We start from the raw sequence: 17,844 nt of genomic DNA, 5'->3' as shown, positions 1-17,844 counted from the left end.
CAGTTAATGTGTCTTGTACATTTTAACATAAACAATTCAACATATTCCCTTCTGTAATGAACTCCACAGAGCAAAAAAAAATCAGTAAACGTCAAGATTTGTATTAAGTTTATCTATTAAGATTCCATGTGAAAAAAGAACACACAGTGGCCACTTTTAGTCATTTCCAAATAACCTACAGCCTAAGTAGCAAAAGGAATTAAAATATTTCAGGTAATGCCTCATGTAGCAATCTATGGGACCCCCTACTCATCGTATTTATGCCACAAGTATTCTATTAATTGCAGCATAAAGTCAAGGGTGCTACATGTGCACCCAATTTGAGGCACCAAAAAATGGCAAAGCAGTCATAAAAATGTTCCACATCTTGTAGAACATTTTTATGGCTGGCTTGCCTGGCGTCTGAAATTGAACATGTGGAATAGCTGAGGCTACCCCAGGGCAAGAGCTGACAATCAGCGGATTGCTATCCCTAGACACTGATCTGAGGGCACCTGGCTTTCATTTTGCTGGAGCAGGTCGAGCTAGGGATCCTGATCTGGGGCTCCCCCTGCCCTGGCAAGCAGAAAGGGTGCGATTTGGATCTGATCCCCTATCCCAACAATCACTCCTTCAACGCTACACACGGCAGGAGGCGCGATTTTGGGATTGGAGATCAGATCCCACAGTACCTTTAAATGAACGTATGCCAGGGGCCTACACGCAATCTTTTTAAAAAAAAAGGAAAGGGAAGGAATGAGACAAAATATCCACAGAAGACGGCATGATTTCATACAGCATGATAAAAAGTCCTACGCCAAACAGCCTGGAATGACAACACCAAGGCCACAATTTTTCCTTCTTGCAGAGAAACTCTCACCCTGGACACAAGACTCCATTTTACCTTTGCTTTCTCAAAGTCCAAGTCTTTGCCAATGGTTGTCAGCAAGCGGCAAAGGCACTCCAGGGACTCCTCATCGTGGTTCTTAAGCAGCTTCACCACACAGTCATGCATGATGGCCTCAGTCAGCATTTTCAGTTTGAAGAGCTCGCCAATGAACTTGATGTTTCCAATGGATCTCCGCCGAGCCTTGTCCCTGGCCTCCTCTAGCTCATCACGGAGCCGTGTCTTCTCTTCTGACTGCAAAACACAGGAAGTTCTAAAAAGCATGCTTGAGGGAGCCACGCTAGAGCTAGGGATCCTGGAAATGCCACTCTCAGCTAGCTAGTTGGTGCATCGCACCACTACCCCAAATGAGGAAACGCACCACCATAAAGGCTTCAATTAATGTACAGAGGTCTTCTACAGCATTGCACTCAGCCACAGCACTGGAGGAAATCAAGAAGTCTCCAAGTACCAGTTGGCATAAGATTTCATTATCAGACCTCTACATTTCATGAAGAAACTTACAGCAGAAGCAGCTTCAAGTTCCTTCTGCTTCTTCTCAAAGACATCATCATCAGCTTTGTCCTTTTCAAACTCCTTCTGGCAACGATTCAGTAACAACTTGCGGAAATTGACTGTGCTCCCCGGCTTGTCTGCCATGGGTACTTTCAGCTGAATGCAAAAGAAGAACACAAGGAACAAGCCTGACTAAACCTTACATGCACATTTTTATGCACTCGGGTTACTTTTTATCATGCATTTAACACACAGTAACACCAGAGTATGCAAAGCAACTACAAGTTATGGTTTTTTCAAAGTTTCCACTAGAATTCCAGAGTTTTTGAGGTTCATAATTCAGAATAACCTGTTAATAACATTTATTTGACAACTTGCCAGCGTCAAGGCATAGAAATTTCATAGGATCCTTCTTAAGAGACATGATTTAAGCAAATCATTTAAAAAAAAAAAAAAAAAAAAGGGATTATGCTCTTTGCAAGCATTCTGCAGCAATGGTACACTGAGACTGACCATTAACAGTGTGCTCTCTATGTAGTCTCCATGTACATTGTGAACATATATTACCAACTGTTAACAATTCACATACACACAGTAGCTAACTATTATCAAGTCTACTAATCTGCAGAGTTCATTTCATAAAGGTTCCACCTGAGGACAGCACGACACTAATGATAAAAATAGGGATCAAAACGTGAGGAAAATAAGGATCATTGTTCAGTCCTTTGTGGATAAAAACATGCTCGCGCTAAGTTGGGTGATTTTGTTCTCCCTTATCTGGCCAGAAGCTTTCTGATGCCTGAAATGACTTTCCTGGAGGCAGCTTTTTTTTGTCTGTGAGCGACAAGACATACTATTTCTGATAGGATTAATTTTCTCCATCACTACCCTCTCCTTCTGTCTTCCCTCCTCCTTTTCTATGCTTTCCACCCCTTATCCCATCCTCCACCTCCATTTTCCCCTCCGTATTTTCAGTAAGCACTGACTCTATTCAATGATTTTCAAAGTTTTAATGGCCGACACCAGCAGCATGACTGACGCTTAACATATGGGCAATTGTCATTCTGCCAACAGTATGACCAGGGCTTTCGGTCGTAGCCGGGTTGATCTGAGGACACAGGTAGGCAAGGCTCTTTGAGTATGTGTGATATCTTATTAGACCATTTATTACACTATTAATTGGTCTAATAAAAGATATCACATCTACTCAAAGAACCTCAAAAGCATGACCAGGAATTCTTGACTATATCACTGGTGTCATTCTATACCACGAGGATAAAAATCCTAATGTGTGATGGGAATCGTGTGGATGTGGCATCATCCTGTGTCCTTCAATGAATTCTGGATTTGTTGTCAATTCCACAGGGGTCTTAGACTGTATTATGTGTCAGTAATGTTTCTTTAAATCGCCACGTCAAAATGGCAATTGCATTGTCCTATAATACGAATGAGCACTGGAGCGGCTATAAAATATTACAATAATGTTCTGTGCATGTTTTCATTTGAGTCGGTACAGAAATGGGCCAGATACCTACTTTACAGTTTAAAATTTGCCTCAGAACAGACTTACATTATATACATCAACACACTGTGTCTATTAAGAATAACCTGCTGCAGTTAGTATAATACCTTTTTATATAAAGCATCATAAACAGTGCAAAAGAGCCACTATACATATAATTGAGAGCACAGTCAGGCATATACAACCATTAGCGATAATGAGGCTCAAGACAGAAAGAGTAAATCGACCGTCAGAGCTCGCGGAACTGGAAGTTTGAAATGTTTTTTTAATTGCAAGCTAAGCAAATTTGTTCTGGAAAGGAGTAAGAGAGCATGGATTTGGAGCTCCATAGCCCTGCTACCATGGATTGGTCCTTAGGGCTGCACTGCAATTTAATGTTCGATTCTTCAGAAGTGCTCAGTGCACAACAGCAACAAACTCTGCCTGCGAGGTCAGCACCGCTTATCTGACCGTCCATACAGACTATACAAAGGTGTGAACACTATTTTGTAATACAAGATATTCCTAATTAGACCAAGAAGTTCCATAAAAAATACTATGGAGTCTAATTTTGCCCCTGTCATAATTCCATAATCTCCCTTTTTGTTCAGGGGAAAATTTACCCGCAGGAATTTCCTATTTGATGCCTGCTACTTACCGTTACAAGACATCTACACATGTTTGCATAAGCAACAGAGAAGCTGGGTTCATCAATGGCTTTCTCAAAGACGAGGTCAATGACTCCTTTCAGCCTCTCTTCTGTGTCTACCGTCAGGTCCGTTACTTGTTTCATTAGCTGATTGAACATCTGCGGTGTCAGCTTGTTTAAGATGCTTCGTACCTTGCGGAACAGCTCCTAAACAGGACGGGAAAGCAGTAAGCACTGAGCACAGAATACAGGGAAAATATATGATAGTGATCTGGACAATGAACTAATTTGCACTTTAACAGTGAACAGAAGAGCTTTTTAAAATACATCTTCAAGACGACAAGTCATAAAAAGAAAGTATCTCCCAGATCTGAACATACAGTACGATCCTCAGACAAATCCTTAACCAGAGATGCTATCTACTCTGTAGGAACACCGCGTCTTCGTGGTCATCAACAGTAGCGGATGGCTTGCTGGTCCGGCTGGCCAGGTAGTGCCTGCGTGGCAGTGCGGGATGCTGCACGGCGGTGCTCAGTCCCTACCCCGCCCACATGTACCCCCAGATGACTACCCCGGCTTGGCTTATTCTTCACACTAAACCAGTAGTTCTCAACCTCATTAGACTCAAGACTCCTCAAAATTGACAGCTCTACATTTTCACTTATTTTTTGACTACAAAAAATAAAAGAGCAATTCTTCTGTTGCAAAGAAATCAGAAAGACCACAGCAAACCAGAACATTTTTAACATTACAGATTCCCATTTGAAATCTCTGGGTTTAAGCTGGTGAATCATGACTGCACACCTAACAGTGCTAACACTGCATGGCGCTCTGCAGCCTCCCTGAAAGGATCTCAAGGCACCTCAGGGTGCTGCAGCACCCAGGCTGAAAATCGCTGTAATGAAAGTTCAGCACATTTAGTGAAAGCCAAGGTTTTGCACAACAAGCTTGCAGCTGGCACCAGAACAAAATCCCACTGTACTCCAAAAATATTCCAGTTTACCCTCCCAAGTCTGAGATCTGAAACTGTGTCACCAAGCAAACATCCCCACCCGCGGCGACTGCCCTCTGAAGGGGTGGGGCTGAAACCTACAGAGGAATTTCCAGATATAATGGTGTTGGCTCGGGCACAAGTTGGCAACAGGGAAACTCACAGAGGAATCTTAGTACTGCTGAGGCTCAGAACATACATGCAGTATGAAAGGGGATGAAAAGGCAGTTCTGTGCTAGGAGCTTCAAGCTGTTTGCTTCCAAAGTCAAGACAAAAATAGTCAAGGAAGCTGGCTGGAGAGAGGTAGTAGGTTGTCTGGTATTCCCTGTCTATACTCACTTGACACAACAACTGATACCATTTCAAATCTGAGTAAGATTAAAAACAAAAAATGAGGACAGAGGAGAGCTGTATTTCAAGCTGGACTTCAACAGCTCTGGGCAACATCCAGTTTAACAGCAGAAAGACCACAGAATGCCACAATAACAAGGAGAAACTACCATCTTTCATGTTGATAGGGGAAAAAAAAAGATGGATTAGCCACTGCTGAAGCTTACCCCAGAAATTCGCCAGCGCTCATGAGACGTTTTTAGTTCTCACCTGGGTCTTGATATTTTCTGGGTCCTCAGCTTGGCTGTCTCTTTTCAGGCTTGGCTTCCAAGCATTCTCTGCTTTCTTCAAGTGGACATCTTCTTTCACACACACAGTGATGATCTTCCTGGGCTCCCTTCTCTGGCCTGGCTGAGATCTCCTCGGTCCAACATTCAACAACTAGGACAAAAATATTCCTTATTATATCCCCTTTTAAACTCAGAGTTGACAATACATGCTCCAGTGCTCCAGTTAATACCTGCTGGTGGCAACACAATCGATCAGCAATGTACATGGCTACTTTTACATTTCCCTCTCAGCCAACGAACTAGCGTAGAGTTTTTCTCTCTTTAAGGCACACACACCAGACACATTCTTCTCCCAGGAAGCCATCACCACAACCAATATGCAATGCCTGCTGCCTATCAGACTGCTTTTTCTCAGTCCTGCAACACTCCAAGATCTTTGTACTCTGGAACTGGGTACTGCTGGCCACAACAAAGTCCCCCCAAATGGAAACTGTTTAACTAAGAAATCACTGCAAAGCATGTTTCAGGGCTAAGGCAGCCCCTATACATCTATTTCAGACATACCAGCTCAGACTATTAAGTAATATTTTTGGTAAAACTATTAGCTCATTTTTAACTTTTCCACTGAACTTTCTCCTAAACAACAAAATCATTTTTGAGTTGCACAAATTATTAAAAGTGCTCTGAATGGCAGGTCATTCCCAACCAACATCTTAGGCAAAGGTAATCACAGCTGACAGGGTTCAACTGTTCTTAAACTTCACAGCCAGAAAAAGAGAGCTTAGAGTTTTCTTTGAAACATGGCTCCCTCCACTCCCTTCGGAGCATGGCCTGTTCAAAGCTACACACAGATGTTGCGGATGTAACAGAAAAGATTTTCACCATTTGCATCAGTGATGGGGTTAAATGCACACGGACAAACCTCTCACCAGGGTAATCTTTGGCCTCTCGACTGAACATACTGAATGATGCATTGTGCAAGTTTTATTTTCCCTCTGAACACGCGCATCTCTGAACATATTTGTCAGAAACACCTGAACTCAATGTAAAATGATATGTTATGTCAACAGTCCTTTAAATGCTGGTCACTGAAACACATTTGACATCTTTACTGTGCAGTAAGCAACTTTTAAATAACACACAGCGACTATTTTTGAAATATCTCTGTTTGACCGAGTAGTTAATCCACACTAGGGAAGCAAAACCATTTGAGTTATTTAAATGACTAGACTGATTATATGAAAAAAGGTGCCTGTGAGCAGATGCCTTGCATGCCAAGTGCAGCCGAAAATACATTTTGGCACAGTTAGAAACCCCGGAATATGGGAGCTTATAATAGGAATTTTAAATACTTCACTTTGCCAGAACAAACGGGTGCTGCTGATGAAAGAGAATCAATATCCTAATTGTCACTGCTGGGGTTTCATTAAGCGATATGGCCAACAAAATAAAATGCTGTCAAAGGATAATGCTCTCATGCAGCTACATGCTTTTTATGCCAGGACAAAGTGCTGCAGAGGGCAGATGATGCAGAGGGTTAGTGCACTAGCTTTTTACCTAGGGAGACTGCAATCAAATACCACCTTATAGCATATGTGCAGGTCAAAGTCTCATCCTACATCCTACTTGTGCACACCATAAATATCACACCACTGCACAAGTCAGCCCTTGACACTGAAGAGATTAGTAAGCCAGTACTGGCCATACACAGCACTTGCTTGCATTATGCCCTAGTGAACTCAGTGCTGTCCCCATCACCCCAGTTTAACAAATACCAAAAGTTCACCTCCATTTTCATTTAATGACTTTCTCTAGATCGACACTTGTGTGACACAGCAAAATCTGCCTCAGAGTCCAGGATCATGACATTCGTTTGTGTTGATCCACAGCCAACATTACAAAGTACTTCTCAGCCTCTCAGGGCCACGATAAAGAAGTGTAGTACATATGACAGAAGCTTCCCTTCCCCTTCAAGCCAGAAAACTAAGCAGAAATGAAACAAACCCAAACTCCTGCAACGCTGCACAGCAGCCTTCTGATGCCTTTTCCTTTACAAAACTTTGGAAAGAGATGGATTTGCAATGTGCCCCACACGAAAATAATTTGGGCTATTTTAGTCCAGTGGCATGGGAGAAGGACGTTTGTAAACCATGGGCCCCTCCTGGCAGGCAGGCAGCTAGCAGGTCCCTCTCTTTTACACACCAGGGTGGTCCTAGCTTGAAGAGCCTTCTTGATCTGCAGCTGTGGCAGAAAGGCATGAGTGTCAGAAGAAGTGTCAAATAGGTTCCAAAATAAAGGGCTTACAGACACTTCCTAAACAACATGCCTATGTGGAGTCAAGGCATTTCTTTAGCAACAGCTCTATTTCCATTATAAAAATGGATGATGCAGACACCATCGCTCTATCTGATGGACACTGGTGCAATGGAGAGGGACTACACAATGGCTAACTCCATGAAAACTGATTAGTTTAGATAACAGCTCTTTGAAGGTCAAGGCAGCTAATCTAGAGAAGCAGTTTTAAAACCAGTCTTCACATCTGTGACTAAGCTGGTTTCAAACCGCTGAATGTTTGTCAGCTCTTAAAAAAATTCAGTAAAATGTTGTTTCCCTAAAATGATTGATATAACATTACAATATCACTTAGACTGTCAGCTTTTTGGGAGCTGGACCATTTTGTTGTTCTGTATTTGAACTGTAGCAAGTATGACAGAGCCCTGGTTCATAGCTGGGTTATTTGGTGCTACCACCATGCAAATTTATACTAATAACTGCACAGTGTCTTCAATAACAGTGCTCCCTTTTGCACCTCAGAAGCATCTTCCATCCAGGGCTCTCAAAGTCCTTAAAAAGGGTAATTAATTCTTATAGGCCTCAGAGAAAATTGTGGCAGAATTTCAGAGATTTACCCAGCTGAGTCAGAGAGGGAGCAATAAATCATCTAAATGGGACTGCAGTGCTTTCTTTCTGGTTGGGCTTTTCTGTCTTAAGACTGTAAACAGAATAATTACTCAAAAAACATTTGGGAAACCAAAGGAGGAAGCCTGCTTCCCTTCATATACATTAGATATACTCTCCTGTTGCACAATTAAGTCCCACTTGTTTCTGTGTTTTTCAGTTTCCTTCTGTTCAAATGTGTCTATGACTTATCTCCTTCTGCACTGGTTTGTTGAAGGTTTGCTATTTCTGAAAATACTCAAATGAAATGCTTATTGAAAAGCAGCAAACAAAGCTAGAAAATCAAAAGTAAAAAAAAAAAAGGTTCTAATTTGTCAACAGCTCGTTTGCTTTGAGCAGCTTGACATGATTTCCAGGCAGGGATTAAGCAGTGTGTTTTGATGGTTTATGGGCATGGCCTGTGTGAGGATGGAATGGTAAGGGAGAAGACATACAGCATCAATGCAGATTTTGCTGTGCTTTACAAGAGGAAAACATTTGATTTTGGCGGGCTGAAATCTGTTCCATCCTATAATAAATAATATTATAGGATATCCAGTTTGTTTACCTTTAAAAACGACCCTAGGAAATGCAAAGGAACTACTCTTTAAAGGCGCAAATGTAAGATGTATGTTATGTGCCAAATGCTCCAAATGAACGGGGTAAGCAGGACTTACCTTTTCTCCCCCTTTCCACAGGTCTGCAAAGTGCAGACCCACCGCGGATCCCGCTCAGGCCAACGTCCCAGCATGCCCTCTGCTGGTGATGTCCCACCCACCACTGAAGAGACTGCCTAGAGGGGTACAATGCAAGTCTTGTTTTTTGTTTTTTTTTTTTTTTTTTAAAGCAATATTGCACCTTTTTGCAAAGTTTTCTTTTCCTCTTATTCTTTATAAACAACCCAATTATGAAAAAAGAAAACTTTACAAAAAGGTGCAAAAATGGGGGGGAAAGGGGAGGGATTTGGCTTACCCCCATCGGCAGGTTCCTCAATGGTGGGTGAGACGAGACCAACAGAGGGCATGCTGGGGTACCACATCGAGCCAGAGAAGGCAATCCAGGGTTGCTCTGCATTTTGCAGGCCTGCAGAAAGAGAAAGACCAACGTTGAAGTTAGTACAGCGCCAAGCGTCTTGCAGATTGTTTATTTGAGGCATTCGGCACGGAAAACTAAGGTGTGAGGCACTGGTGTACAACCTGCGGCCCAATGAGGAGTGTCTAAACACAGGAAGTGATGTCGCCGGCAAACAGCATCCAGCCTTCAGGGCTGAGTCATCATGTTTTGAGACTAACTGCAACACTGAAGCTATTCAAAGACAAAGACACACATGCACACATCCCTGAACTGCACCATTGTTCACAGTACCGCTTTGCGAAATGGGAACATTACAGCTATTTCCAAGTCTGAATCAAGTCTGCTGCTTTGCATGCTAGCATCCTGGAAAGCTGCTGACTCGAGAGCAAATGCTCTTTGGAGAGCTCTCTCTCAACAAGGAGTTTTAAGATAGATGATCTTCCCTTCTCTGCTTCTCTCCCTCCTCAAGACATCATTTCCCTATCCAGTTGCTACCTGCTCCTCTTCGGTTTGCTTACATCCACCAGCCACAGATCAGTGAGGAGTGCAAATGTAAGCCACTTCTTATTGCACAGCTGAAGCATGCAACGAGAATACAGCATAAGCTAGCAGTGAGGTGGAGCAGAGCTAAGCTGAACCTTATTTTCAATCCGTCACAGCAACCTCAACCTTCAGGTTGCAGCTGGTTTGGCCCTCGTGATGAGACATCACTCTTTAGCCAACCACAATCCAGGGACAAAGAAAAGGAAGGAGGAAGAATCAAAGGGAAGTTGGTTGAATTCAGGAGGCAGGGCAAAATAAAATAAAACAGTGGTAGCAAAAACGACGGGGAAAGAAACCAATATAAAGGAAGAGAAAAGAGAAAATGAAATGAATGAGGCAAATGGAAGGAAAGAAAAAGGAAATGAATAAACGGGGGAAAGACAGAAAAGCAAGAAGACACAACAGCTTTTTCCTAAGTCAAATACATTTTATTTGCATTTAATATAAATGGATTTCTGTGAGAACGTGCACTGACACAACTTATGCAAGTGAAAAATGCCCCAGCTTATTAGTTGCAACCCCCGAGCCCTTGATATATAGCCTTGCTAGTCCTCAGTGCAACAAAAGTAGTGCATCACTGCCATAAGAATGAGTCTGAAGCATGCATTTTCAGATCTCTTGCGAGTAAGAAAGGGGGAAAAAATAAGATCAAATCCATCCAAGTTTAATTCTATCAAGTGAAAAGCTCTCAATGATTTTTTTTAATCTGCTTCAATCTTAGCACTGAAGGAAAAACTTCAACTCCTATTCCATCTAAAGCAGAATAAGCAAATTATCTAAGAACCTAAAGTAAGTTTTCTTCTTAAGAGCTCAGATTTCACGGACAGTGAGGCCAGTTTTGAACTTAGCAAGTCTGGGGAAAACTCACACTTCCAGATACGCCCCTTCCACCGGATGCTTGCCTCCCAAAATCGGCAAAGGCTGGTGTGAAATCTGGTCCCCGAGGCAATATCCGAGGGTCCAGAGTTCTCACTGGCAATTTTGGCTGATTAATCTGCGTGGTGGAACAACAATAAACAAAGTGCCTGTTAAAACATTTGTGCCATGACTGTTACAAACACATGCAGACAGTATGCAATCCCCTGCCCCTCTACCAGCCAGTTACATGTAGGGATAGGGCAGAGGTGAATTCTTTAATGATTTCTATCAATACCCACAATGACATATTAAATACATATTTCATTTGTGCCCCGTCTTACACAAGTGGGTGTTACACAAATAGACAACACAGGTTAGGAGAAATCAAGAATGTGCCAGGGTTAGAAAATGGGACATGACAGAGAAGATATAACAATGGCTACACAGGCCCATAAAACAAATGTCATAGTCCCAGTACAGAATCACAAAACTGTTGCCTTCCCTGAAACCATTATCTTTTGTGTTAATAAGATAAATGGCTGATCAAGCAAGAAAAGCTCCAAAGAGGGTGGGGACGGGCCAGCTAGCGCGACAGAAAACCAGATAAGAAGCTGGCCTCGCTGCGAAGAACATGGCTGTATAACAGCTTTCACAGTCCTTGGAAAATATTTGTCCACCACGAAAAGGACAGGTAATTTGATTCACGCTGTAATTAAAAGTACTCGGTTCTGGTCTGTTGAGCGTATGTAAAGCTACATGAAAATCAACATGGTTGTAGCCAAGCTGGTCTTAAAGCTAGCTCTTTTAAAACAATAACCAAGAGCTTTTTTTAAACAGGCAGAGAAAGACAGCAGAAAAAAAGGCAATTGTGTAACAACGTTTGGATAAAAAAAATGTAATTGTTATGATGTCCTACGGTCAATCAATACAATCCTGCCTAGCGAACTGAAGTTTTTAAAGAAGCTAATCTGCACTTCATGATCAGTGTTCATTCAATCAATCAATCCCAGCTACACCCCCTCCCCATTGTCCAACTGGCAGCCTTTCAGCCCCACAGGCCCCGAACTCCTGGTCTGGGCAGCACTCTCCTGCTGCCACCGAGGTCTCTGGGCTCCCCTTTCCTCCTCCAGCTTCCGCCTCCTGCCCCAACTCTGGGACAGGCCAGGGCAGGGGTCCACAGGACCCTGCTGCTGGGGAAGCCTGCACAGAGCTGCCATGTGGCACAGCAAGAGAGGCCCCTGCAGTGCATGTGGCCCATCGGGCCTATTGCAATACATTACACTTTTATTAACTGTGACTTCAGACAAACAATGCCCCTTTCCTTGCTGACCCACACACCAGACAATTCAGTCTACATTAGACTGCTATTAATCCCTGATGCCCAGAGCATGTGCCATGGGACCAGGAACCTGGTTATGCTACTGGCATCTGGAAATTCAAATGCTTTAATCCTTCAGAGATTAAGGAGCCACTCTCTCAACTCATCCCTGCCCAGTTAAGTGATTCCTCATGTTGAGATCTTTATTTCTTTATAAGAAAATTTGGACATACCTGTTTTATTGGGTCTCCTCTCACCTTGTCGAGGACCACATCACTTATGGGAGGCAGCCCTTCTGGCTTCTGTATACATGCAGGCATGAACTGGAAGTCCAGCAAAAACTCCCTATCATACTGCTTCTTTCCTTCAGGATCCACGGGTTTCCACTGTTCTATAATGATAGAAGTTGACTGAGGTTCATAGGCAACAAAGGGAGCTTTGCTCCTGAAAAGTACATAATAAATAAACCTAAAGGAAAATAACTTTGGCTAAAAAAGTTTTTATTTTCATTTAGAAACAAACAAGGCTGGGGAGAGGGAAGAGAGGCATGGGAAGAGACTCCCATATCAGATTATTAAAGCATAACCACTGCAGTCAACTCCAACACAAATCTGAACGCCATCTGAATGACTTAACTTTCGCACATGCCTCTAGATTGCCTAAACACAGTCCAAATCAAGGATAGTTTTATTGTAAATAATCAGCATCAGGGCCGAAGGATTTCAAAATGGTTTTGAAAACGGAGCGATGAAATGCTTCAACACTTGAGACTACACTGGCAGCAAGACAATTCCCCAGCAGCTTGGAAATGTTTTCTTTATATCAGTGTTTAGGGTAAGACAAACGGCAGAAATGCGAGACCGGGGCAGTTGCAGATATGCGTGGCACACTTGAGGTTTAAAACTTTTCACTTCTTTAACTACGGCTTTCTCAAAGGGATAAAGCTGATTGTGGTGTGGAGAGAAAAGTAACTTGCCTGCCCGAGAACAAAGCATAAACCCACAGCCTTTACAGCATATAGCAAATTAGCATCTCGTAGCCTGGAGCCTTGATTTTCTCTGCTGGCTACACAGCTTGTTTGAAGTTAGAAAAGAAAACAGCCACTTGCTGAACAGCCTGGTTGATTTAGTTAGACCCATAAATGGGGAAGCACAATTTTGCTTCTGAAGCAAAACATCTGTAAAATAGCCCTTATTTGTATTTTACTGCCACTGAACTGCATTGCTTTATGTCCTCCCAGTCCATTGGGCTATTCTAATACGCTCTTTTTCCCCTCAGTCTTTCTACTAGTTCCACATTTTATTCCTTTGACTCTTGAGTTTGGAGGCTCTGGGTTTTAAGCATCATTATTCCACAACAAAAACCTCCAAACGTTAAGTTTTAATAATTAGGAAAGAAAAGGAAGTTATTATAAAACACAGTTTTTATGGTTTTTCATCTACAGATTTCAAAGTGCCCTACAAAGAAGTTATTGTTATTCCCCACATGGAGAAAACGGGGCCAAAAAAGTAACTTAGTGGGCCAATAACCAGGTCAGAAGGCGAGTCCCAATCCAGCAGCACCTCTGCTGGACACTTCCTCCTTACTTACAAGTGGAGGAATGTTAAGCACACACCAAAAATCATCATCACACGCACACTCTCCCTTGGAAATTTGTTTAAAAGGAATTGTAGTGTAAGAAGCAGGCGTTTAGAAAAAAAGTCACAGGCAGGCTTTCTGTGCGGGCAATCGTGGCGCACAGAAGGAGAACTCTTCCTGAAAGCTAAAAGGCAAAACCTGTAACTTTGAAAAGAGAAGGGCTAACCATCTAAAGAGAAGGTTTCTTTCCTCAATGAGCATGCAGCATTCCCTACCGGTTGTAACAGAAAGGCAGAAAGGCAAGCATTCGGGCAGGCTGGCAGGCAGGGTTTACCTGGTTTATACTGGTACACTGGCCCTTCCATGGAACCTTCTGTGACGCCCGAGTTAGCATCAGGTCCTTCACCCTCTGACACGCTCTCAGCACCATTACGTACAGGCTCCGCTTCCTGCTCTCCATTTTCTTCCACAGCTTTTGTTTTTTTAAGTTCAGAGGGGTCTCTCTCCAGTTGAAACCCATGACTCATTTTATCCTGCTCAGATTCAAGTACTTTGTCACCTGAAAGTTCCTCTTCTACTTTAGGCTGAAGTACAAGCAAATAGAAGTTATGATTAAAAGCAACATCCTTTCTAAAACATTCGGTATGTGAAATGGCTACATACTAAAAACAAGAGCACATGCACTCATCTCAAAAATGGACAGCTAAAACTATAACATATGTAATAATAATAAGGTCCTTTTACTTTATTTAAATATTGCCTGAGAACCCATCAACAATTAACAGTGAAACTGGAAACCCTGAATCTCACCCATCAAGTCCCTATGCTGGTAGGAAACAATGGACCAGTAACAGCTGTACTATGTGCTGGGTAACTATTAGGAATCTCAACCCATAAAGACAGGACTACAACTAGTATGTAGGGGTCTCTTCTTTGAAAGACCACGGCCTTATACAAACTAGAGACTATTCTAATACATAAGGCTAATGTAATATACAAGTACATTTTTAGCTTGCTGTTACTTTTCATGAAAAAAATCTCTACATATTTTCTGCTATCTCTAGCTGTTAATTTTAGAACTCCCCCAGGCACAGCCCTATTTTCATTACATACAGGAAGATTGTAGGGAACATGGTCTTCTTAGGAGATGCATGCATTTGAACACATCCATCCATTTAAAGAAGACTGCAACTCATTCCTGATGCTCTACAAGGGATGTGTGAATCCTTTCATTTCCCAAAAGGATTGCGTTAAAAAAAAGTATTGTTCACAGAACAGAATATGTAAATTTGCTAATTTTTCTCTACCTAAATTCAGCATTAGTGAAAGTGCCAAAAGGTCCTAGAGACTGAAGTCTACTTGCAAATACTGAAAAACCATATGGCTTGTGTAAATTCTTTGCCTGTGGTGCCAGAGGTGACTTCAGTTTCCCTGGATCATTAGTCACTGACCTGCTGAATAAGCTGCTAAGGTGGCCAACTGCGATACAACGGTATTTTATAGGGAGAGCGTTGCAGGCACCTATCCATTAGGAACTGGATGGGATGCACATAATTACTTATGTATATACAATTAACGTGCAACTGATGTGTAATTAATATACAGGAGTGACAGCAGGTATTTGCTGACACAAGGCATGATGTTCCTGCTACACCCAGTATCAATCACCCACCGAACAAAGATTCAAGATTTACTCTACAAATCTAGACAGTTTTGGGGCAAATCGTTTCTACCGTGGAAGCATGTCATGATGGTCGAGTTACAGGAAAATGAAGCGAAAGGCGACAGAAAGCTGTGGAATGCACAGAGGGTTCTGGACAGGTTAGTTTGAAAAGCAAAAAAGTCCAGAGACAATGTGCAATTCTTCGCTATTTATCCCATTTAGCTGAGTTCAGGCAGTTTTTTTGTAGTTGTGCTGATTAAAGACAGTTTTAACTGGTCTGAGCACAGTCCTTACTGCTACCTCCCCCTTTCCACAGCCATTTCTAATTCTAGACCTCCCAGGTCATTTAAAGCAACTTAAAGACAAAGGTTCGGTTCTAAAATATCATCACATGACGATAAACAAAAGGAACATCCTTGGAGCTCCTATGCATCTTTATTAAAGGATCATGCCAGCACTGTACTTCACATTAGATTTCAGATCAGACTGGAGCTGTACCTCACATTAGACTGTGTGGAGAGCAATTCAAATAAAAAAACATTCACGTAATGCCACAGCAGCAGAAGTTTAATTTTGGTTTGATTAACTTCCACGTTACCTCTGCAAGCTTCCGTTTCTAACAGATCATAAACAATTCCCTAATGCAGCAGGACTCTGCCCAGCAGAGCCTGAAAGATTTCAAATGATTTATGACAGCACATAACACATTTTAACAAAAGAGGAGGAATCAAAAAACAATATTAAAAAAACATTTAAAACTATGAATGAACGTGTGGAATACTGCTGGCAAACAGTTATTCAGGCAACACTTGCTAAGTCAGAGGACCAGATAACTACTAGCGCTACCGGACTGACATTAAAACAACCCCTTGGTTCTAGTCTGTCATTCCCTGGAGAAGCAGAGGTTGAGACTCCTACTGTAGGCATTCTTCAGTCTCCTGTCCCCCTTGGGACGCATGATGGAAGGGAATAATGATGACCAAGACACAAACTGCAAGGACTGGGAACAAATGTTTAGGGTAACAGTGGAAATAAGATATTATTGTCCAAAAAAGTAGTGAAAAATGATGAACAAGACAGGTAACTGCATCAGAAAAAGCATCAACTTGGCTTATATCACTACACTTGGGAATACATACGACCTCCTGCTTTTCACAGGAGCTAATGGGAGCATATCCCCTGAAGGAGCAGAGCAGTATCTTGCTTCTCCACCTTCAGCACCTATGACGGAAGATCCCAAGCTCCTTGCCCTCCCGCCACAGCCACAGCGTATCAGTGTTGCTGCCACCATGGAGCTGACAGGGCAAAGCTAATGTTATGTGGAAAAGTGGCCAAAGGTAATGAATTGCAGATACTAGTTTAAGTAGTAATCTGAGGGAAGAAAACGCAGCAAGACAAACAACAGGGAATTACTGCACTCATGTTATATTATTTTAAAGTTACTGTGCAAAGGACGAGAAGTTACCCTCAAACTACTGGCAACAGCTGCATAGCTCCGTTTCCTGCACAAAGCAGACAAATCTCATTGACCCTAAGAGACTACCACGGACTTTTCTGGGATCACATTCTGCTCTTGAAGAGGTGCTGCAACAGCCCAAATGAAGGCATCAAGAGCTGTGTGCACTTATCCAAGGGTAACGCATGTCCCTTCTATAGAGTAGCCCGCATCAGACTACCGGTAGGAAGGACCTCACATGCGTGCAAACTTGAGAGAGATCAGGCACAGGGAAATCTCTTGGACTTGCTGGAAATGTTCTTTGTTCCTGTAGCTATTCTCAATATGCAGGTTTGCACGTAAACTTCCACTCTCATCTCAGCTTCTCCTCCCAACTTAGTTCTGTCATGAAGACCTAGTCTTCGTTTATGACATCACAAATACGTCACTGTGAAGAGCACAGGTACGCCCCAGGCCACTACAGCAACCGCTGAAGCCCTTCACTGAGCTCCAACAGGCTCCAAAGGAAGAGCTATCCAAATCTTCACATGAATGACAATGGTCATGTTGTGGGCCCGTAACTGTGGTGTAGATATAAACTAGGCAAAAATGTAAGCATCTTTAGTACCGTAATAGAGACCTTAGCCTAATGAAATCTGTTTGAAGTAGTGTAAAGAGCATCCCAGTTTGCCCCATCAGTTGAATGAGATGCTGTAAGATGTCTGCAGTAGTCTTAAAAGAGGGTTAAACTACCCTCAAATTGAGAAATAGGATTACACTGCTCCTTACCTCTGTTTCCGCCTCTAACACCTCCTCAGTGGCTTGGGTCCGATCTTTTGGTTTCTTCCACGTCTTTGGTGCAGTTACAGCTGTTTGGGCTGCAATACAAGTTTATGCCCATTACTCGCCAAAACCAACTCATGCTTGGAACATTCTGGTCCTGGGAAGTGGCTCCTCTCTCTCCTGAGCAATGTTTTCCAGCATTCAGAAAAGTGAAAGCACCTAAGCCTTGTGCAAAATTAAGATCCATGCGATCACTTTTTAGCTAGAGGCAGTAATGCTAAATGGCCCGGGAAACAGAACAAGACACAATTTGTTTTATGAACTGCTCTATCTTTTAATAGCATTTTACCTGCAAGGAGTTAACTACTGGTATTATTACAATGCCTGCGTACTTCATGCAATACAGTTTTTTGAAAGAACGACATTTGGCGAGGACGGCGGGGTTATGCGTTGCACATTTTTCTCCAAAGAGCGTTCTAGCATTTTTTGCTTGCACTTGGATGGCAACTCTTA

At 42.4% G+C, this 17,844-nt stretch overlaps 1 protein-coding gene across 6 annotated transcripts in view; it reads right to left on the bottom strand.

Moving 5' to 3' along the window:
• The window catches only part of EIF4G3 (eukaryotic translation initiation factor 4 gamma 3), a 133,100-nt gene that overhangs the window by 27,372 nt on the left and 87,884 nt on the right, over positions 1–17,844 (bottom strand). For all 6 annotated transcript variants that reach the window (XM_019541399.1, XM_019541400.1, XM_019541401.1 and 3 more), the window contains 9 exons: positions 17,338–17,426; positions 13,785–14,034; positions 12,106–12,263; positions 10,565–10,690; positions 9,052–9,162; positions 5,123–5,293; positions 3,541–3,738; positions 1,391–1,537; positions 884–1,120 (listed from right to left, as the gene is read on the bottom strand). In XM_019541399.1, coding sequence (XP_019396944.1) covers positions 884–1,120; positions 1,391–1,537; positions 3,541–3,738; positions 5,123–5,293; positions 9,052–9,162; positions 10,565–10,690; positions 12,106–12,263; positions 13,785–14,034; positions 17,338–17,426 — 1,487 coding nt within the window. The remainder of the gene's footprint in view (positions 1–883; positions 1,121–1,390; positions 1,538–3,540; positions 3,739–5,122; positions 5,294–9,051; positions 9,163–10,564; positions 10,691–12,105; positions 12,264–13,784; positions 14,035–17,337; positions 17,427–17,844) is intronic.

Source organism: Crocodylus porosus, unplaced genomic scaffold, assembly GCF_001723895.1.
Source record: "Crocodylus porosus isolate Cpor-Errol unplaced genomic scaffold, CroPor_comp1, whole genome shotgun sequence".
NCBI lineage: Eukaryota > Metazoa > Chordata > Crocodylia > Crocodylidae > Crocodylus > Crocodylus porosus.
This window is presented reverse-complemented; position numbering and strand designations above follow the sequence as displayed.